The 22,496-nt window shown below is 43.1% G+C and overlaps 1 protein-coding gene across 1 annotated transcript in view; it reads left to right on the top strand.

Annotated features, from left to right (window-relative positions):
- dok4 (docking protein 4) overlaps positions 1-22,171 on the top strand; it is a 183,725-nt gene extending 161,554 nt beyond the window's left edge. The window contains exons 5-8 of the mRNA XM_034183934.1: positions 8,299-8,488; positions 13,206-13,344; positions 21,086-21,203; positions 21,649-22,171. Of these exons, the coding sequence (XP_034039825.1) occupies positions 8,299-8,488; positions 13,206-13,344; positions 21,086-21,203; positions 21,649-21,794 (593 nt within the window). The 3' untranslated portion in view covers positions 21,795-22,171. The remainder of the gene's footprint in view (positions 1-8,298; positions 8,489-13,205; positions 13,345-21,085; positions 21,204-21,648) is intronic.
- Positions 22,172-22,496: the final 325 nt, after the last annotated feature.

Below are 22,496 nucleotides of genomic sequence, written 5' to 3' on the forward strand. Positions count from 1 at the left end.
GGCCAGAAAATATGTAGAACCCACATTTAGAGGCAGTACCAGGCCAGAAAATATGGGTAAACACATTTGAGTGTGGACTGAACCACCTGCAGCTCAACTTATCTAAGACGAAGGAGCTGGTGGTGGACTTCAGAAGATGGAAGACCTGTCCGAAATCAGTTACCATCAGTGGAACTGAGGTGGACATTGTGGATTATTACAACTACCTGGGTGTCCACATACATAAAAAAAATGGGACTAGATGGTAATAGGGCTGCAGCTATCGATTATTTTAGTAATTGAGTATTCTATCGATTATTTTGGCGATTAATTGAGTAATCGGATAAAAAGTACTTTTGCGTTTTAAAACATTTACAGTCCAGGGTTCTCCCTAAGTAATGGCACAATGTCACTGCGTCATCACAGAGATTATCAAATTTAGTGTATCCCTTTCTGTTTTCCTGCGTAATTATTTTTTCACATCTTTACAAGTTTTGGATCTTTCCTGTCGGGCCAAAGTCTTGACATTTTGCTGAAATGGGGATGGGTTGTGGCTGTTTTTTGTTTTCCCCAACTTGTAAAATTTAACCATTTTTATTCATTTATTTATTTATTAAGGTGGTAGACTGGGTCCCTGCATGGATTTCTTTTTAACACTCTCTCTGCAATTCAACCAATGCATTTCATTTTCAGCTGGAGGTTGAACATGCAGCCTCGCAGTCACTGTTTTTTTATTATTTTATTATTTTATTTGAGTTCCCATGTTTGTGAAGCATTGTGTGTTGCCCAAAAAAGCGAAAATTAAAAAGCGAAACACTCATTGCGAGTCACACAGAAGAAAGAGTGGACTTCTTCCAGAGACTGTCTGTGGCCGGGACGGAGCTGTGTGAGGGCAGAGCTGAGCCGCTCACAACGGGCTGAGAGAGGCAGCAGCCGGACGCTGCACGTAGAGCGGCCAGTGGACGAAAAAAAAAAAACACTCACTGCTTTGCTTTAAATGCACAGTAAGCTATTTTAGATGATCAGCGTGGACCGTCTTTTTCCTAAAAAGCTTTAGCTCCCTCTGTTTGTCGTGTTGGAAATCTGTAGCTTTTGTGCTAATTTGATTAGCGCTTGCTCTGCTTCTTCTGTTTGTTTTTCTGGGGACATTACAGCACCACACACAGGCCTGGCATATGTACTACAACGTTAAACGAAGCTTCGAGGCACAGAATTTGCCTCAAACATTTTTTGTAATCGAATTATTCAAATTACTCGACTAATCGTTTCAGCCCTAGATGGTAAACACAGATGCTGTTTATAAGAAAGGCCAAAGCCAACTGTACTTCCTCAGGAGTCTCAGATCTTTCAGTGTCTGCAAATATATACTCAACAAAAATATAAACGCAACACTTTTGGTTTTGCTCCCATTTTGTATGAGATGAACTCAAAGATCTAAAACTTTTTCCACATACACAATATCACCATTTCTCTCAAATATTGTTCACAAACCAGTCTAAATCTGTGATAGTGAGCACTTCTCCTTTGCTGAGATAATCCATCCCACCTCACAGGTGTGCCATACCAAGATGCTAATTAGACACCATGATTAGTGCACAGGTGTGCCTTAGACTGCCCACAATAAAAGGCCACTCTGAAAGGTGCAGTTTTATCACACAGCACAATGCCACAGATGTCGCAAGATTTGAGGGAGCGTGCAGTTGGCATGCTGACAGCAGGAATGTCAACCAGAGCTGTTGCTCGTGTATTGAATGTTCATGTCTCTACCATAAGCCGTCACCAAAGTTGTTTCAGAGAATTTGGCAGTACATCCAACCAGCCTCACAACCGCAGACCACGTGTAACCACACCAGCCCACGACCTCCACATCCAGCATGTTCACCTCCAAGATCGTCTGAGACCAGCCACTCGGACAGCTGCTGGAACAATCGGTTTGCATAACCAAAGAATTTTTGCACAAACTGTCAGAAACCGTCTCAGGGAAGCTCATCTGCATGCTCGTCGTCCTCATCGGGGTCTCGACCTGACTCCAGTTCGTCGTCGTAACCGACTTGAGTGGGCACATGCTCACATTCGCTGGCGGTGGCACGTTGGAGAGGAGTTCTCTTCACGGATGATGCGAAGGAGATGTGTTGCACTGCATGAGGCAAATGGTGGTCACACCAGATACTGACTGGTATCCCCCCCCCAATAAAACAAAACTGCACCTTTCAGAGTGGCCTTTTATTGTGGGCAGTCTAAGGCACACCTGTGCACTAATCATGGTGTCTAATCAGCATCCTGATATGGCACACCTGTGAGGTGGGATGGATTATCTCAGCAAAGGAGAAGTGCTCACTATCACAGATTTAGACTGGTTTGTGAACAATATTTGAGGGAAATGGTGACATTGTGTATGTGGAAAAAGTTTTAGATCTTTGAGTTCATCTCATACAAAATGGGAGCAAAACCAAAAGTGTTGCGTTTATATTTTTGTTGAGTATATGTTGCAGATGTTGTATCTCTCGGTGGTCTCCAGTGTGGTCTACGCTGTAGTGTGCTGGGGCAGCAGGCTGAAGGCAGCTGACACAAACAGACTCAACAAGCTCATCGGGAAACCTTTGTCCTGGGAGTTGAACTCGAGTCTGTGGCGGAGGTGTCAGAAAGGAGGATGTTGAGAAATCTGTTCAGCATCTGGGACAACACCTCTCACCCCCTGCATGCCACACTGACATCCTGTCAGAGCACCTTCAGCCACAGACTGAGACCACCGAGGTGCACCACAGAATGCCACAGGAGGTCATTCCTACCTGTGGCAATCAGGCACATTCAGATTCAAAATTCAGATTTTTCTTGTGTGGCATTGGCTCTGAATAAGAATAAGATCAACTTTATTCATCCTGAAGGGAATGCAACCCCAATTCCAATGAAGTTGGGACGTTGTGTAAAATGTAAATAAAAACAGAGTACAATGATCTGCTAATCCTCTTCAACCTATATTCAATTGAATACACCACAAAGACAAGATATTAGCGCCTTGGGGCAACTGTTTGTTGTGATTTGGCGCTATATAAAAAAAAAGTTGATTGATTGATTGATATTTCATGTTCAAACTGATGAACTTTATTGTTTTTGTGCAAATATTTGCTCATTTTGAAATGGATGCCTGCAACACGTTTCAATAAAGCTGGGACAGTGGTATATTTACCACTGTGTTACATCACCTTTCCTTCTAACAACACTCAAATAAGCGTTTGGGAACTGAGGACAACTGTTGAAGCTTTGTAGGTGGAATTCTTTCCCATTCTTACTTGATGTGCAACTTTAGTTGTTCAACAGTCGGGGGTCTCCGTTGTCATATTTTGCACTTCATAATGTGCCACACATTTTCAATGGGTGACAGGTCTGGACTGCAGGCAGGCCAGTCTAGTACCAGCACTCTTTTACTACAAAGCCACGCTGTTGTAACATGTGCAGAATGTGGCTTGGCATTGTCTTGCTGAAATAAGCGGGGATGTCCCTGAAAAAGACGTTGCTTGGATGGCAGCATGTGTTGCTCCAACACCTGGATGTACCTTTCATCATTGATGGTGCCATCACAGATGTGTAAGTTTCCCATGCCATGGGCACTAACACACACCCATACCATCACAGATGGTGACTTTTGAACTTTGTGCTGGTAACAATGTGGATGGTCTTTTTCCTCTTTTGTCCAGAGAAAACGACATCCATGAAAAAATAAAAATAATTTGAAATGTGGAGTCATCAGACCACAGCACACTTTTCCACTTTGTGTCTGTCCATTTCAAATGAGCTCCGGCCCAGAGAAGGCGGCGGCGTTTCTGGATGTTGTTGATGTTTGGCTTTCAAGCAGTCCAACTGCTGGATGAATGCAGTTGATTGCCATCTGATGTCTAAAAGTCTGGATGGCAAACATGGGGAGAGGAGGGTGTGGGCCAGCACTGTGTCTGTGTTTTGCACAAGACCTGGTGATACCGGATATCAAAAAATAATCAATGTACGGACTGGATTCATGTCATATGTGTCAAAGCTGTAAAACGCATTCCGTCAGTCAATCACTCACCCACCCACTCACTGCCTCCCTCCCTCACTCCCTCCTCATACATACCTGTCAGCGGGACTCTGTGCCAGCAGAATGAACATGTGTGTCCCAGAAATGACAGACCCCTGCACTGTGCGAACGGACACAGCACTGCGATGTTATAATTCAGGGCACACTGAGGGGCTGTGCATCATATGGGATATATATTCCGCGGTGGACGAGGGTTTTGTGAGCTGATGTTGTCAGCTCACGACGCAGCCGGTTTGAGAGGGAGTTCCTTATAGGCTGCAGCTCCTGGCTGGTGTTCTCCCTGCACTGTGAGATGCACCTGGAGGTGATACAAAGGTGAGTTTTTATTTTTATTTATGTCTTGATGACTTGCCGATGCAGGTCCACCGTCATGGCTTGTACAGAGGTAGATGGTGTATATGTCACAATATGTGTTTCACAGCTGTGACACACCAAATAGCTGCACTGTGGCGTGCCACACAGAACCTTTGACTCACCATGGTGTGCTAATGTGATGCAGTGCTTACATACGTGGTGATACAGCTATGACGATCATAATATTTCATATACATTATGTCACCCATGAGACAGCATGACAGTGTGTCTGTAATCTAAGGTTTATTATGAATATAACACCCCGGTGAGATGTGTGCGCAGTGCCTCGTGGATGTGGGAAGCATTGACTCACAGGGATGCATGGTGCTTTTGGTTTGATTGCACAATGTTCACGTGTAGTTCACAAGATGAATGTGTGCCACAGACATTGCATATTAAAATATCTCCTTTGTGAATCTCAAATGGGATCTCATGGAGGTGCATGTACGGCTCATCCATGTCGCATTCTGGACATGCGGACAGTTGACATGCCTGACCATGGCTCCTCTCCCTCACGGGCCTTGGCAATTAAATTATACTGTCAGCCACAAAGAGCTAAAATAAAATAATGTTAAAATTAGTCGGTTTTGTTTTGGTGTCGAGTGGACGACTCACTGTAATGTCCAAAGTGAACCTGAACTACACAACCTACAATACTCCCTGCATCGACCAGCCAATCACATTTTGCGCTTGATGATTACGTCATCAGCAAGCGACAGGCAGCCAGTCTGCTACAAACACACAACAGACTAAAATGTTTGATTTTAGGGTTTACAAACATTATTGACCGTGAAACTTTGCTCACTTTACCAGCAAAAAAAAAAAAAAAAATGTTATCGGGCTGAAAGTTATCTGAACTAAATTTATCGGAAGATAATTGGTCCGATGATGGTTTTAACATTATCTGAAAAGCTAATCTGCTAGCAAAAACATTATCTTCAATAATTATCTGTTATCGGATTAGCTGAACTGTGCCCACCACTGACTGACTGGGAAACAGGTAAGTGATTATTGAATGAGATGCAAGTGTGCAGACAAACAGAGAAGCAGCACAGGGTGAATACAGCAGAACAGACATGGAACACCAGTAATCAAATCCATCCCAAAACCCCCATAATCAAACAAATTTTTGTGTTTTGCCTTTCCACAGATTTACTGTAAAGGTCTTACAGGAACTGTAGCGGACCTGTCAATCTAGTGCTGATCACAGGGCAAGTGTTATTGGTAGTATACACTGAATGCTGTTTTTTTCTCATCTGTGCTCCCATGGGTGTGTTGACCAAAAACAAGGTGGAGTCAGGCCTGGAATGGATGTCACGTGTCTAGCGGCGTGCTGCATGGCAGCCATTACTAAGGGTGGAGAGAGCGCCTTGAGCCAGTTAAGGCACCTGTTAAACAGAAGTGAAATAAGAGGAAAAAAGGCAGCCAGTGCTTCACCATCTACTGCACCAACTACAAAACAAATTCTCGAATACTAAAATGAACTGTACAAGAGCCTTAATGTAATTATGTAAAACAAATGTCTATTTTAAAGTCGTTATGTCGATAATATCAATAATATGTTGATAATATCGATATACTGAGACTATGACTCAACGCCATAAGTTCTTTCATTAAGCTGCGTTCACATGTATACAAATACGGAAACAAAAATATTTAAATATATTTATGTATATATATATACTTGCAGTTGTTTAATATGATATGTACATGGTGGTCACAGGCGGCATTTAAATTTTAACAGTGTGGTTGGAGGGGATGGAGGAGGTACTTTTTACCCGGACTGAGGGTCAAAAGTCATAAATTCTGAATGGCTTTATATCTACTTGTAATAAAATGTTAGTAAAAATATGTTGTTGTCATTAAAAGACTAGCAATAATATTACAGTGGAAAAAGCAGCAAGGTAAATGAGCACAATGGCAACGCATACTTCAGATTTATATTTTAATACATAAGGATTTTTTATCCAGGCATGTATGGGTTCGTTAGAGCTTTTAATCAGCTTGAATACAACGTACAAGGCTTCATTTATAAAAATCCATCGAGAATTATTATGACAGGAAAAAACATCACAGTAAGTGAACAGAATGGCAACATTTTTTTTCTACCCAAACATGTATGGGTTCATTAGAAAGAACAATTAAAGGGCTTTAAAACAAGCCTACTTTTATTAAAATCTGTTAACAAATAGTGACAATAGAGCAAGAAAAGCAGCACAGTTTGTCATAATTTCCCCAAATTTCTGCATTTTACATAATTTTTTTTTCACCCACATATGCATAGGTTCATTGGAAAGAGCTTTCAAAGGGCTTTAAAACAAGCCTACATTTATTAAAATCTGTTAAGAATTAGCGATGCTAGTGCAAAAAAAGTGGTCAGTTTATTATTGATGATCGGCACATCTCCACCCTTAGTAATGGTGCCTTCCTGTCCTGAGCGATGCTAATAGATTGAGACGCGCACGTCCATTCCAGGTCTCTATTTCCATGGTCTGTTTTCTGATTGGCAGCAGGAAGAGACTGCTGAAAAACCTGGTCAAAAGTCCAGTGCCATTTCTCTCTCTCTCTTTCTCTTTAAAACACGCGGGTGGATTCACAGTATATGTACAGCCCATGCATGGTGCATTCTTGCATTACATGACTACAGAACTGAACATTTGCAGGATGTCTGGACTTTATGCAAAGTCTGAAAAGAAAACATTGACTCCTCCACTCTGGGACACATGGCTCACTTGGACCCACTTATGGGATGATTGTGCAGAGTAGAATACAGACATCTGTTTGGTTTAGAATATGGTGGGAAGTGTTATGGCTGAGGGAGCAAGGACTAAATAATACCCCAATATGCAAGGCAGTTAAACACAAGAGAAGAGTGTACAAAAAATCCAAACTTTAATGTCCAAACGGTGACAAAATCCACAAACAAAAGTGCTGAGAAGGGAACAAGAAAAAAATACAATAAGTCCATACAATACATGGGAGAGAAGGAAATCAACAGGTGAGACGGTGAGGAGAAGGTCTGGCAAAAAGTGAGACAAAACTAAGCAGGTACTAACCAGGACAGACTTATCAGGAACCACAGACAAAAGGAACTTGACGCAACAATGTGTAATCAACCCTCAAACAGCAAGCAAAACCAGAGCGACTTAAGTACTAAAAATAGAACAAGGTGCAGGTGCAAATTAGTCACGGAACGGAAGTGGCAGGAAATATGAGGAGAGAAATGGACATGACATAAGGAAGCATGACCTCAAGATAACTGATAACTTTTCAAACAACGCAGGAAGATGGAAAATAACACTGACCAGACATGAATAAACATAAGTACCAAAGAACCACTGACAAGAAATAAACATAACTACCAAATAACTAAAACCCATGGACAGAGGACTCAACATACGAAAAACCCCAGAGGAAAGTAAACAAAAACACAAAGAATAAAACCAAGAATTCCATAACTCCAAATGCTAACTACACAGCCCAAATCATTCATAAAACCCCAGACAAAGACAGAGGTCACACGGAGGAGAAAAGACAAACAGATGGCGGGGCAATCGCAGGTGAACACACACAGCAGGATTAAACAGGTGCTCACGCAGGGACAGGGGAGACAAGTGCATAAGGAGACGGACACACCACATCATGCAGGCACACACACAGATAACATCAACCCCAAAAACTAATAAACCCCACACACAGACAGCTTCACAATAGGAAACTCAGAAAATATGTTACAGGTTTTCAGAGAAGCTAACTAAGGAAAGCCAGTGCAGCACAATCTACCCCAGGTGGATCAAAGGATCAAATTCAGTTTTTTGTGAGCTCTTTACCCTGAGTCTTTGTACATCTGTGACTGAGATTATCTCCTCTTGTTCCTTTCCGTCTCTCCTCAGAGCGTTTTAACGTCTTCATCCTCCCCTGTCCCAACCTGGACATCTACGGGGAGTGCATGATGCAGATCACCCATGAGAACATCTACTTATGGGACATTCACAACCCACGTACCAAGCTGGTCACCTGGCCACTCTGCTCCCTGCGGCGCTACGGACGTGATGCCACCCGATTCACGTTTGAAGCTGGACGGTGAGTCCAGAACTGAGGTCATGTGACTGTGAGAAGCAGAGGAAGGTTGACAGGGGACCTTTGTCCAGTATTGGTCAGATCAGTGTGTGTCTGTATGCATGTGTCTGATTGTGTGTGTGTTTGTGTGTATCTGTGCGCACGTGTGTGTGTGTGCTTATGTGTGTGTGTGTGTGTGTGTGTGTGTGTGTGTGTGTGTGTGTGCACGTGTACTTGTGTTTCTGTTTCTGTGTGTCTGTGTCTGCACATGCGCTTGTGTGTGTGTGAGCGCCCCCTGGCTGTAGGTTGGATGTCCTGTCTCACCTCTGTATATTTTTAAATGGAGTTCATCACAGACGTCCCATGAGGCCGTGCTCCAGTCAGTCGATACGTTACATCGCTTGGTTTCGTGGATTCTCTGGTTTTCATGTCTGAGGAATGAATCATTTTGACTCAGTGTATGAGTTTGGAATAGTGTGCTGTCTGTGTGTTCTGAGCTAAAGGTGCTTTACGTGACATAATGCAGACTGAGGATGAAGGTGATGTGATTTTTGCAACACAGTCAGTCAGTCAGTCAGTCAGTCAAACAATCAGTCTTCTTTGCGTGTCTGAAAGCAGAACTGTTGCACTCCATCACTGGCACACTCGGCTGAAAGAGACTTGCACACACGGGGGGTCTGTTGTTAATGGCAGTTTAATTTGTTTTGGGGGCATAAGGAGTTTTCTGAGAAGGGATGAACTCCTGTGGTCTGTGGTCTCCATCTGTGGTGGTTTGATGGCAGATGGCACCATCCCAGTATAACTTGGACTGGACTGCTGGATGTGAAGGCATAGACACGTGGGGTGATGTTTCCCAAAATTCATCGTCTGTAGGATGATGATCATAACAGTGAGAAAGGTGGGTTCAAGGATTCTGATTTTTCAAAACATGGTTTGATCTTGTCTGTCTGGGGTCATAGTCCTACAAGCTCTTCCAGTTCCTGGCCCTTAAATCTGACTTCTTTCAACTTGACTACTTGTATTGATGTTCTCTTGGCATTGCAAACAAACTTTATTCCAATCTAGGAGACAGGTGTCATCCCAGCTGACTGAGCAGAAGTTATCTTCTCACACTGGAAAGGAAAAAAATGATTGCCTGGATGACAACTACAGCAGCATTACAGAACACAGGAGCAGTCTGGCTCCACACCCAAGAAGTCAACCATCAACTCCTTCCAACCTGATTGAATGCAGCCTGTGCTGATTGATGAAAGCATTTGTTTTGACCTGGGCTGCTCATTGGGATATCCTGAGAATTTGTGTGATCCCTAACAACCATCTGCATAGCATTGCTGGCCAATGCCAGTGAGTGCTGTGTGACGCCTGAGTAGACGCTGGCTTCTTATCAGTGAATTCTGGTGTTCCGCAGGGCTGAGTTCTGGTTCCTACATTTTTGTCACTTGCATGCATTGAATGTTGGATCAGGTTGTGGAAACCAGTGACTTTGGTGCTTTTGTTGGCAAGGAAAGGCTTGCTGACCTCGACTTCACAACTGCAGTAATCTTTTCAGAATTGGTGGAGCTCCTACAGCACTTAAATAGCTGAGTAAGGAATTACAGTGTCTGGATTTGTGCTTGTCATGGATTCAGGGTTTCAATGCCTTCCTGGATTAGGCCATCAGAAATGTAGAGTGTTGAACTTGTGGAGACATTTACTTATCTAGACAGTTTTGGGGACTCCAGTAGCTGGAAAAGACTAAGGAGACCCCCACATTTCACCTGCTTGTGGCAGAGGGAGAGGTGGGAAATGACCTGTTGTCTGCCTGGGTGGTTGCCATCCAGGACTCAAGGTGGTTCTGTAATATAGTGGATGTAGCAACTTGCAACCCCAGCACATGGTCCCAAACCTGACCTCCTATTGACAGCCTCAGTGGAGGTGACGTCCCCTTTTTAAAGTTCCAGGCTAATTAGCAGCTGCTATAAAGGTGTAATAAAGGCCGGTTAATGCTGGAAATAAAAACTCACGAGGTAACGAAGCAACAAAGAAATGTTTAAACCACAGATCAAAGCCACTGATGCGAACACCACAGACAAAAGGCAGCACACAAGCAAAGCAACAGCAAAAGACACTAGCTGACCATTATAACAAAAACAGGAAAGTAACCCAGCTGGGCACTGACAAGACCACAGTGCACAATAGTCCACACATGCGCAGAACAGTGAAATATTTTCCAGAGGATTCTTCACACTTGTGTAAGTCGCACATGTCAAAAAAATGCCTTTTGAGGAGAAAAACATGCGGTACAACCAGAAAGTATTCACAGCATATCACTTTTTCCACATTTTATTTTACAGGCTTATTCCAGAATGGAGTAAATGCATTTTTCTCAAAATTCTACTCACAACACCCCATAATGACAACATGAAAACAATTTATTTTCCCTAATTTTTGCTCATTTATTAAAAATAAAATACTAAGAAATCAAATGTACATGAGTATTCACACCCTTTGCTCAATACTTTGTTGATGCACCTTTGGCAGCAATTACAGCCTCAGGTCTTCTAGAATATGATGCCCAAGCTTGGTGCACCTATCTTTGGGCAGTTTTGCCCATTCCTCTTTGCAGCACCTTTCAAGCTCCATCAGGTTGGATGGGGAGCGACGGTGCACAGCCATTTTCAGATCTCTCCAGAGATGTTCAGTCAGATTCAGGTCTGGGCTCTGGCTGGACCCCTCAAGGACATTCACAGAGTTGTCCTGAAGCCATTCTTTGATATCTTGGCTGTGTGCTTAGGGTCATTGTCCTGCTGAAAGATGAACTGTCATCCCCCAGTCTGAGGTCAAGAGCACTCAGGAGCAGGTTTTCATCCAGGATGTCTCTGTACATTGCTGCATTCATATTTCCCTCAATCCTGACTAGTCTCCCAGTTCCTGCTGCTGAAAATCATCCCCACAGCATGATGCTGCCACCACCATGCTTCACTGTAGGGATGGCGCCTGGTTTTGTCCAAACATGATGCCTGGCATTCACGCCAAAGAGTTCAATCGTTGTCCAGTAAGACCAGAGAATTTTGTTTCTCATGCTCTGAGAGTCCTTCAGGTGTCTTTTGGCAAACTCCAGGCAGGCTGCCATGTGCCTTTTACTAAGGTGTGGCTTCTGTTTGGCCACTCTACCATACAGGCCTGATTGGTGAATTGCTGCAGAGATGGTTGTCCTTCTGGAAGTTTCTCCTCTCTCCACAGAGGAATGCTGGAGCTCTGACAGAGTGACGATCGAGTTCTTGGTCACCTCCCTGATTAAGGCCCTTCTCCCCTGATTGCTCAGTTTAGACGGTTGGCAAGGAAGAGTCCTGGTGGATCTGAACTTCTTCAGTTTATGGTTGATGGAGACCACTGTGCTGAGTGGGCCCTTCAGAGGAGCAGAAATGTTTCTGTACCCTTCACCAGATTTGTGCCTTGAGACAGTCCTGTCTCGGAGGTCTACAGTCAATTCCTTTGACTTAACAGTGGTAACTACAATGGTTTTCTGAAGTGTTCATGAGCCCACGCAGTAAGATCCTTTACACAATGATGTTGGTTTTTAAAGCAGTGCCGCCTGAGGGATCGAAGGTCACGGGCATTCATTGTTGGTTTTCAGCCTTGCCGCTCACGTGTAGAAAGTTCCCCAGATTCTCTGAATCTTCTGATTATATTATGGACTGTAGATGATGGAATCCCTAAATTCCTTGCAATTGAACATTGAGAAACATTGTTCTTAAACTGTTGGACTATTTTTTCACACACGTTCACAAAGTGGTGATCCTAGCCCCATCTTTGCTTGTGAATGGCTGAGCCTTTTGGGGATGCTCCTTTTATACCCAATCATGAACACTCACCTGTTTCAAAATAACCTGTTCACCTGTGGAATGTTCTAAACAGGTGTTCTTTGAGCATTCATCAACTTTCCCAGTCTTTTGTTGCCCCTGTCCCGGCTTTTTTGAAAAATCTTGTCTTTGTGGTGTATTCAATTGAATATAGGTTGAAGAGGATTTGCAAATCATTGTACTCTGTTTTTATTTACATTTTACTCAATGTCCCAACTTCAATGGAATTGGGGTTGTATATTGGACCTCCCAAACTAGCAAAAAACTATGACTATACTCCAGAAAAGACGGTCAGGGCCTGTGGATGAGGTGTCTCTGCCAGATGAGGTGTGGCTTTGGTTAACCTTGTCGGTTTTTGTCAGTTTGTCTCTGGTATGTTGTGTTGATGCGACTCACCTGGACCATTTGCTTCTATTGTCAGATTAATTTAGTAAATTTATTTCGTATTTGCTTGTACAAGATTAAAGACATCAAGCCTGCTGATTCTTGGTGCAGATCCTTCTTGGAGTGAGAGGGTTACTTTGTGGTCCCTGTCTGATCCTTTCTTTTTGCTCCGTCTATACACATGTCATATTATCACCCTTTCTTGATACATATTGCATGTTTTTTTTAAACGTTGTGTTGCAGTTGCTAAGCAACGATATTATCTGGGGTCGTCCCCCCCTTTCTTTGAATGTTTGGGAGTTTACATTTAACATTTTATGTACATTTAAATGTACACAGATACAGAAATGTATACATCACACTGTTGTTGATAAATAGTAAATAAAAATTAAGTTTAAAAAAGGATGAGCATTTCAAATTCCAGCATCAGTGACTGGGATTCAATGTTTTATATCTTGTATTTATGTCCAGTCCAAGCCACACTCACACTGATGTGGACTTCCTGTTGTGTGCAGGATGTGTGACAGTGGTGAAGGACTCTACACCTTCCAGACCCGAGAGGGAGAGCAGATCTACCAGAGGGTTCACTCCTCCACACTGGCCATCGCTGAGCACCACAAAAAAGTCCTGCTGGAGCTGGAGAAAAGCAGCAGGGTGAGAAGCTGCTGCTGCTGCTTCTTCTGTGTGCTCACATGTCTCTCTCACACACACACACCCAGAGGGTGAGACGTGGCAGCACATCAGTGGTCACTGACTTATGGATTTGTGTGTCTGTGTGTTTAACGTCCACTGGCCTCATTAGGCCTGTGTTCGGGTCCGACTCATCTCTGTCACAGTGTCTCAGCTGATAGATGTCCACAGCAGTGCAGCTGCTGCTGTCTGTCTTGCCCGTGCTTTTGTCTTGCTTACTTCATTTTGTTCATGAGGGGAAAGTAGAGAAGCTTGAATCTTCAACTGGACTGAGTTGCTTGACGCGAGGACATTTCGTAGAAGCTAGAGAATTTTAGCTGAGGAAGCTTCTACGATTAGAAGCGAAACGTCCACGCGTCAAGCAACCCAGTCCAGTCGAAGATTCAAGCTTCTCTACTATGGAAACCACCTGGACAACTGAGAGCCTTCACAGAATCATGAGGGGAAAAATGCAACACACACAGTCAGGGCCATAAGTATTTGGATTGTGACTTTGTTTTTGTAATTTTGTTTTTGTGAGCCACTGCAGCAGAGCTGAAATGAAACAATGAAGACATTCTTGTAGTGTAGGCTTTGAACTTTCATTCTGGTGCAGGGAGACATGAGTCTAGACTTATCTTCTCTGTAAAGTCTTCTTGGTGCCACTCCATCATCGAGCAGTGACAACAGACAAAGGCGTCACAATGCACAGTTTATCCACTCACATATAGATGAACTAACAGTCTTTTGAACTAACAGTCTTTTTCAAGACTTTTTTACTTTTTTTTTTACTTTTTCACCGTGCTCCAATGCCTAAAGAAGACCTCTAACGGTCGAAACGTCGTGACGGAGCACTTTTATCAGCTAACTTTCATCAGCGTTGGCAAGCTAACTAGCTTGCTAACGCTTTCGTTTTTATTTTTATTTTATTTTTTAGCACTGTTGTCGTGCGTTACCTGTGCTGCTCCACAGCCTGTCTAGTGGATTTTTTATTTTATTTTAGCACCGTTGTCGTGCGTTACCTGTGCTGCTCCACAGCCTGTCTAGTGGATTTTTTATTTTATTTTAGCACCGTTGTCGTGCGTTACCTGTGCTGCTCCACAGCCTGTCTAGTCGATTTTTATTTTATTTTAGCACTGTTGTCGTGCGTTACCTGTGCTGCTCCACAGCCTGTCCAGTGGATTTTTATTTTATTGTTTTGGCACTGTTGTCGTGCGTTACCTGTGCTGCTCCACAGCCTGTCCAGTGGATTTTTATTTTATTGTTTTGGCACTGTTGTCGTGCGTTACCTGTGCTGCTCCACAGCCTGTCTAGTGGATTTTTATTTTATTTTAGCACCGTTGTCGTGCGTTACCTGTGCTGCTCCACAGCCTGTCTAGTGGATTTTTTATTTTATTTTAGCACCGTTGTCGTGCGTTACCTGTGCTGCTCCACAGCCTGTCTAGTCGATTTTTATTTTATTTTTAGCACTGTTGTCGTGCGTTACCTGTGCTGCTCCACAGCCTGTCTAGTCGATTTTTATTTTATTTTAGCACTGTTGTCGTGCGTTACCTGTGCTGCTCCACAGCCTGTCCAGTGGATTTTTATTTTATTTTTTTGGCACTGTTGTCGTGCGTTACCTGTGCTGCTCCACAGCCTGTCTAGTGGATTTTTATTTTATTTTAGCACCGTTGTCATGCGTTACCTGTGCTGCTCCACAGCCTGTCCAGTGGATTTTTATTTTATTTTTTAGCACTGTTGTCGTGCGTTACCTGTGCTGCTCCACAGCCTGTCTAGTGGATTTTTTTTTTTATTTTTGCACCGTTGTCGTGCGTTCGCTGTTGCCGTGCATTACTTGTGCTGCTTCATGGCCTGTCTGGTGCCTTAACTAAAGCAGTCCTTCTGCTGAATCACCTCTAAATTATTTACACATTATTCACTTTGCGTGTTTTTAGGAATCCGCTAGGTTGCGTAGCTACTAGCTCTTAGCCGATTTAGCATGGCGGCTTCTCCTGTCTCTCCCGCACTTTTCTGCTCTGGTTGTGAAATGTTTAGTTGTTCCTCGGCCTCCTTTAGCAGTAACGGTACTTGTAATAAGTGCAGCTTATTTGTAGCTTTGGAGGCCAGGCTGGGCGAATTGGAGACTCGGCTCCGCACCGTGGAAAATTCTACAGCTAGCCAGGCCCCTGTAGTCGGTGCGGACCAAGGTGGCTTAGCCGCCGTTAGTTCCCCCCTGGCAGATCCCGGGCAGTCGGGAAAGCAGGCTGACTGGGTGACTGTGAGGAGGAAGCGTAGCCCTAAACAGAAGCCCCGTGTACACCGTCAACCCGTTCACATCTCTAACCGTTTTTCCCCACTCGACGATACACTCGCCGAGGATCAAACTCTGGTTATTGGCGACTCTGTTTTGAGAAATGTGAGGTTAGCGACACCAGCAACCATTGTCAGTTGTCTTCCGGGGGCCAGAGCAGGCGACATTGAAGGAAATTTGAAATTGCTGGCTAAGGCTAAGCGTAAATTTGGTAAGATTGTAATTCACGTCGGCAGTAATGACACTCGGTTACGCCAATCGGAGGTCACTAAAATTAACATTAAATTGGTGTGTAACTTTGCAAAAACAATGTCGGACTCTGTTGTTTTCTCTGGGCCCCTCCCCAATCGGACCGGGAGTGACATGTTTAGCCGCATGTTCTCCTTGAATTGCTGGCTGTCTGAGTGGTGTCCAAAAAATGAGGTGGGCTTCATAGATAATTGGCAAAGCTTCTGGGGAAAACCTGGTCTTGTTAGGAGAGACGGCATCCATCCCACTTTAGATGGAGCAGCTCTCATTTCTAGAAATCTGGCCAATTTTCTTGGATCCTCCAAACTGTGACTGTCTAGCGTTGGGACCAGGAGGCAGAGCTGTGGTCTTATACACCTCTCTGCAGCTTCTCTCCCCCTGCCATCCCCTCATTACCCCATCCCTGTAGAGACGGTGCCTGCTCCCAGACCACCAATAACCAGCAAAAATCTATTTAAGCAAAAAAATTCAAAAAGAAAAAATAATATAGCACCTTCAACTGCACCACAGACTAAAACAGTTAAATGTGGTCTATTAAACATTAGGTCTCTCTCTTCTAAGTCCCTGTTGGTAAATGATATAATAATTGATCAACGTATTGATTTATTCTGCCTAACAGAAACCTGGTTACAGCAGGATGAATATGTTAGTTTAAATGAGTCAACACCCCCGAGTCACACTAACTGTCAGAATGCTCGTAGCACGGGCCGGGGCGGAGGATTAGCAGCAATCTTCCATTCCAGCTTATTAATTAATCAAAAACCTAGACAGGGCTTTAATTCATTTGAAAGCTTGTCTCTTAGTCTTTTCCATCCAAATTGGAAGTCCCAAAAACCAGTTTTATTTGTTATTATCTATCGTCCACCTGGTCGTTACTGTGAGTTTCTCTGTGAATTTTCAGACCTTCTGTCTGACTTAGTGCTTAGCTCAGATAAGATAATTATAGTGGGCGATTTTAACATCCACACAGATGCTGAGAATGACAGCCTCAACACTGCATTTAATCTATTATTAGACTCTATTGGCTTTGCTCAAAAAGTAAATGAGTCCACCCACCACTTTAATCATATCTTAGATCTTGTTTTGACTTATGGTATGGAAATAGAAGACTTAACAGTATTCCCTGAAAACTCCCTTCTGTCTGATCATTTTTTAATAACATTTACATTTACCCTGATGGACTACCCTGCAGTGGGGAATAAGTTTCATTACACTAGAAGTCTTTCAGAAAGAGCTGTAACTAGGTTTAAGAATATGATTCCTTCTTTATGTTCTCTAATGTCATATACCAACACAGAGCAGAGTAGCTACCTAAACTCTGTAAGGGAGTTAGAGTATCTCGTCAATAGTTTTACATCCTCATTGAAGACAACTTTGGATGCTGTAGCTCCTCTGAAAAAGAGAGCTTTAAATCAGAAGTGTCTGACTCCGTGGTATAACTCACAAACTCATAGCTTAAAGCAGATAACCCGTAAGTTGGAGAGGAAATGGCGTCTCACTAATTTAGAAGATCTTCACTTAGCCTGGAAAAAGAGTTTGTTGCTCTATAAAAAAGCCCTCCGTAAAGCTAGGACATCTTTCTACTCATCACTAATTGAAGAAAATAAGAACAACCCCAGGTTTCTTTTCAGCACTGTAGCCAGGCTGACAAAGAGTCAGAGCTCTATTGAGCTGAGTATTCCATTAACTTTAACTAGTAATGACTTCATGACTTTCTTTGCTAACAAAATTTTGACTATTAGAGAAAAAATTACTCATAACCATCCCAAAGATGTATCGTTATCTTTGGCTGCTTTCAGTGATGCCGGTATTTGGTTAGACTCTTTCTCTCCAATTGTTCTGTCTGAGTTATTTTCATTAGTTACTTCATCCAAACCATCAACATTTTTATTAGACCCCATTCCTGCCAGGCTGTTCAAGGAAGTCCTACCATTATTTAATGCTTCAATCTTAAATATGATCAACTTATCTTTGTTAGTTGGCTATGTACCACAGGCTTTTAAGGTGGCAGTAATTAAACCATTACTTAAAAAGCCATCACTTGACCCAGCTATCTTAGCTAATTATAGGCCAATCTCCAACCTTCCTTTTCTCTCAAAGATTCTTGAGAGGGTAGTTGTAAAACAGCTAACTGATCACCTGCAGAGGAATGGTCTATTTGAAGAGGTTCAGTCAGGTTTTAGAATTCATCATAGTACAGAAACAGCATTAGTGAAGGTTACAAATGATCTTCTTATGGCTTTGGACAGTGGACTTATCTCTGTGCTTGTTCTGTTGGACCTCAGTGCTGCTTTTGATACTGTTGACCATAAAATTTTATTACAGAGATTAGAGCATGTCATAGGTATTAAAGGCACTGCGCTGCGGTGGTTTGAATCATATTTGTCTAATAGATTACAGTTTGTTCATGTAAATGGGGAATCTTCTTCACAGACTAAAGTTAATTATGGAGTTCCACAAGGTTCTGTGCTAGGACCAATTTTATTCACTTTATACATGCTTCCCTTAGGCAGTATTATTAGACGGTATTGCTTAAATTTTCATTGTTACGCAGATGATACCCAGCTTTATCTATCCATGAAGCCAGAGGACACACACCAATTAGCTAAACTGCAGGATTGTCTTACAGACATAAAGACATGGATGACCTCTAATTTCCTGCTTTTAAACTCAGATAAAACTGAAGTTATTGTACTTGGCCCCACAAATCTTAGAAGCATGGTGTCTAACCAGATCTTTACTCTGGATGGCATTTCCCTGACCTCTAGTGATACTGTGAGAAATCTTGGAGTCATTTTTGATCAGGATATGTCATTCAAAGCGCATATTAAACAAATATGTAGGAGGACTGCCTTTTTGCATTTACGCAATATCTCTAAAATCAGAAAGGTCTTGTCTCAGAGTGATGCTGAAAAACTAATTCATGCATTTATTTCATCTAGGCTGGACTATTGTAATTCATTATTATCAGGTTGTCCTAAAAGTTCCCTAAAAAGCCTTCAGTTAATTCAAAATGCTGCAGCTAGAGTACTGACGGGGACTAGCAGGAGAGAGCATATCTCACCCGTGTTGGCCTCTCTTCATTGGCTTCCTGTTAATTCTAGAATAGAATTTAAAATTCTTCTTCTTACTTATAAGGTTTTGAATAATCAGGTCCCATCTTATCTTAGGGACCTCGTAGTACCATATCACCCCAATAGAGCGCTTCGCTCTCAGACTGCAGGCTTACTTGTAGTTCCTAGGGTTTGTAAGAGTAGAATGGGAGGCAGAGCCTTCAGCTTTCAGGCTCCTCTCCTGTGGAACCAGCTCCCAATTCAGATCAGGGAGACAGACACCCTCTCTACTTTTAAGATTAGGCTTAAAACTTTCCTTTTTGCTAAAGCTTATAGTTAGGGCTGGATCGGGTGACCCTGAACCATCCCTTAGTTATGCTGCTATAGACGTAGACTGCTGGGGGGTTCCCATGATGCACTGTTTCTTTCTCTTTTTGCTCTGTATGCACCACTCTGCATTTAATCATTAGTGATCGATCTCTGCTCCCCTCCACAGCATGTCTTTTTCCTGGTTCTCTCCCTCAGCCCCAACCAGTCCCAGCAGAAGACTGCCCCTCCCTGAGCCTGGTTCTGCTGGAGGTTTCTTCCTGTTAAAAGGGAGTTTTTCCTTCCCACTGTAGCCAAGTGCTTGCTCACAGGGGGTCGTTTTGACCGTTGGGGTTTTTCATAATTACTGTATGGCCTTGCCTTACAATATAAAGCGCCTTGGGGCAACTGTTTGTTGTGATTTGGCGCTATATAAAAAAAAAAGTTGATTGAGTTGATATAGATGGTTTAATTTCGGCTCCACTGTGGTGATGCACAGAGGTACAATTACAAACATTTCCACCTTCGAAATTGCTTGCTAATTTGTATTTGTATTAGTGATCTTGCTGTTTTGTTTTGTTTTTTTAAGTGATTTGGGCAGTCCTGTCTGCTCAGGATTCTTTGTCTTTCTCAGTTGTTTTGCACTACTTGTCCCTCTGCTGGGCCGTGACAAAGCTGCTCAGAGGACACGCAGCTTCAGCACTTATTTCATCTTAATGTCTCGATTGCACACTTTTACATAAAGTTTTTTGTAATCTGTTATTTGTAATGTGTTGGAGTAGCGCTGTTCCCATGATCACAGCGAAGACACCTGTGTGCACGGACACACATTCACTGTGCTGTGCAGGTCAGAGTGGAACCTGAACACCAAAACATTTCAGCCATTATAACGATGGCAAATGATGGCTTTTTTATCGATCATGTGCCCAGGTGTGCCCATGGAACCACCTTGGGTCATGGATGGCAACCACCATCTCCAGCCCCTCCAAGAAACTAACCACATGGCCAAAATGTCAAAGCTGACGCTCCCTCACAGTGCGAGCAAGACTCCTCATTATTCTCCCTGAGTAACCCCTCGATTAACACAAAGTGTAAAAAGGATAAATTCAGCCAGATTACAACCAAGTCACCAAAGAAGTGCGCATTCATTCTGCTTCATTTTATAAACTCAGTGTCAGTGGTTAGAAAAAACTCCTGGTTGCTGCTGCGTCACTGCATGCAGGTTTTAAAAACAATTTAATGCTCTTAAAATATGCAACAAGCCTAATTTATTCACACAGATCATAAACGGTGTGCATCAGTCTCGCTCTGTTTCAGAAGCACAGAGTGTGATGCAGCACACGCACAGAGCTGCCATAGCGAAAGTTTTAAAAACATCTCACACCACTTCAACACCAGTCCTGTTTCTGATGAACAGTGGATGTGATATGACCTTCTTACTGGCCAATCAGGTAGCAGTCTCCACAAAAAATAAAGGGGTTCTTGAAATTCCTCGGATCATTAGAGTAAAGGTCCACTTTTGAAGACATTTAAAATACATTTTTTGCATTTTTAACCCCTCAAGGTTGGCTTGCTTCCAGCAGACTGAAGGACAACTCGACAACTTCTCTGTTTCATGCTGTTGATTTGAAGACAAAGTTGTCAAAAACACAACAATGTACTTGGTGATGATGGTGAAACATACAACTCCTGCTTACTGGACATCGTCAGCATTCAAAGAGGCTGAGCTGATGGCTTCCTGTCAGTACATGTCAGTGTTGTTGAGGTTTAGAGGCAAATACCAGCATATAAATGACGATGGTCTAAACGCTGGCTTTGTTGCTTCCAGTTAATGTCTCAGGGCTCTGAGACTGGTTCGTATCCCTGCACCCCCACCGCCATCCTGCCCCGATCAGCCTACTGGCACCACATCACCGGGAACCAGGCCAGCATGGATTCTGGAAATGGTAGGTCACAGAGCAACCCTTAAAAACTATTCCTGTATCAGGGTCTCTACTTTTGTTCCAGCTGCACCACAACACACTGTCAACAACTCAGTTTTCTGTTAGTTTATCAAAGTAACGCGACACTCATTCAGGTTGTGTATAAGGCATTTGCCTGTTTTGGTGACCTGGTTTTATGTGTGACCTGGATGTCTTTAGCTTAACGCCGTATAATCAAATCAAAGTTGGCTGACAAAGAAAATGGTGGCAGCAGCAATGCAGAACAAAGTCACTGAGAGCTGGACTCAGAGACGGTTTCAGGGACTGGTTCAGGAAGACCACAGATATTCAGATCATCGCTCAGCTAGCTGCTGGTTTTTTACTTGTGATGTTTAAGTGGCTTTTCGTACTTTATTGTGTCCTTTGATCACTGCAGATGTGTGGTGACGAGTTTCTGCTTCTCCTCCAGGTGACGCGGCTGAAGACGATCTGCTGTCCACCCGCCTGCCCACTGACCGCCACGCCATGCTTCCACTGACAAACACACATGCACATTCTCAGCCGCACATAGCCACACATTCTCCATCGCACAACCCCACCTATCCTGGACAGTGACACACATGACATGCATGCAAGCGCATACAACCCAAACTGGAACAAACACACTCTCTTCCCGTTTGTTTTGCAGCTCATGAACACTTTTAGCAGTGGGACTACTGGCGTCACAGACTTTCCTGAAAGCACAAAGTAGGAAGATCTTTTGGAAAATTAATATCGGACTTCCTTAATTTAGTGCAGTTCCTGGAATACAACAGAAGAGGGCGATGAATGACCTTCCCACACTCCAGCTGTGAAAGTCGACCCTTGCACTCTTCATCCTCCTGAGAAGACCCAAGTAAGGATTTAATCACTGTAGATATACTGTACTAGTTAGTTACCCTGGAACCTGTCTGGTAGTAATAAATAGCGGCCCAGATGTTGCCTGACAACTACATGTATCCTTCTGGATTTTTCAGATATATGTATTTCTGTCTAAGTTTGTGTCAAGGGGAACGTTTTAAGCTCACATACGAGGTCTGTGAGAAAACTATCCGACCTTTTTATTTTTTTCAAAAACGATATGGATTTGAATCATGTGCGCTTGCATCAGACAAGCTTGAACCTTCGTGCGCATGCGTGAGTTTTTTCACGCCTGTCGGTTGTGTCATTCACCTGTGGGCAGGCTTTGAGTGAGCACTGGTCCACCCCCCTCGTCGGATTTTTATTGTCAGGGAAATGGCTGAGAGGCTGCCGCTTTGCTCCATGAAATTTTTTTCA

Source organism: Thalassophryne amazonica, chromosome 2 (genome assembly GCF_902500255.1).
Source record: "Thalassophryne amazonica chromosome 2, fThaAma1.1, whole genome shotgun sequence".
In the NCBI taxonomy this organism is placed as follows: Eukaryota; Metazoa; Chordata; class Actinopteri; order Batrachoidiformes; family Batrachoididae; genus Thalassophryne; species Thalassophryne amazonica.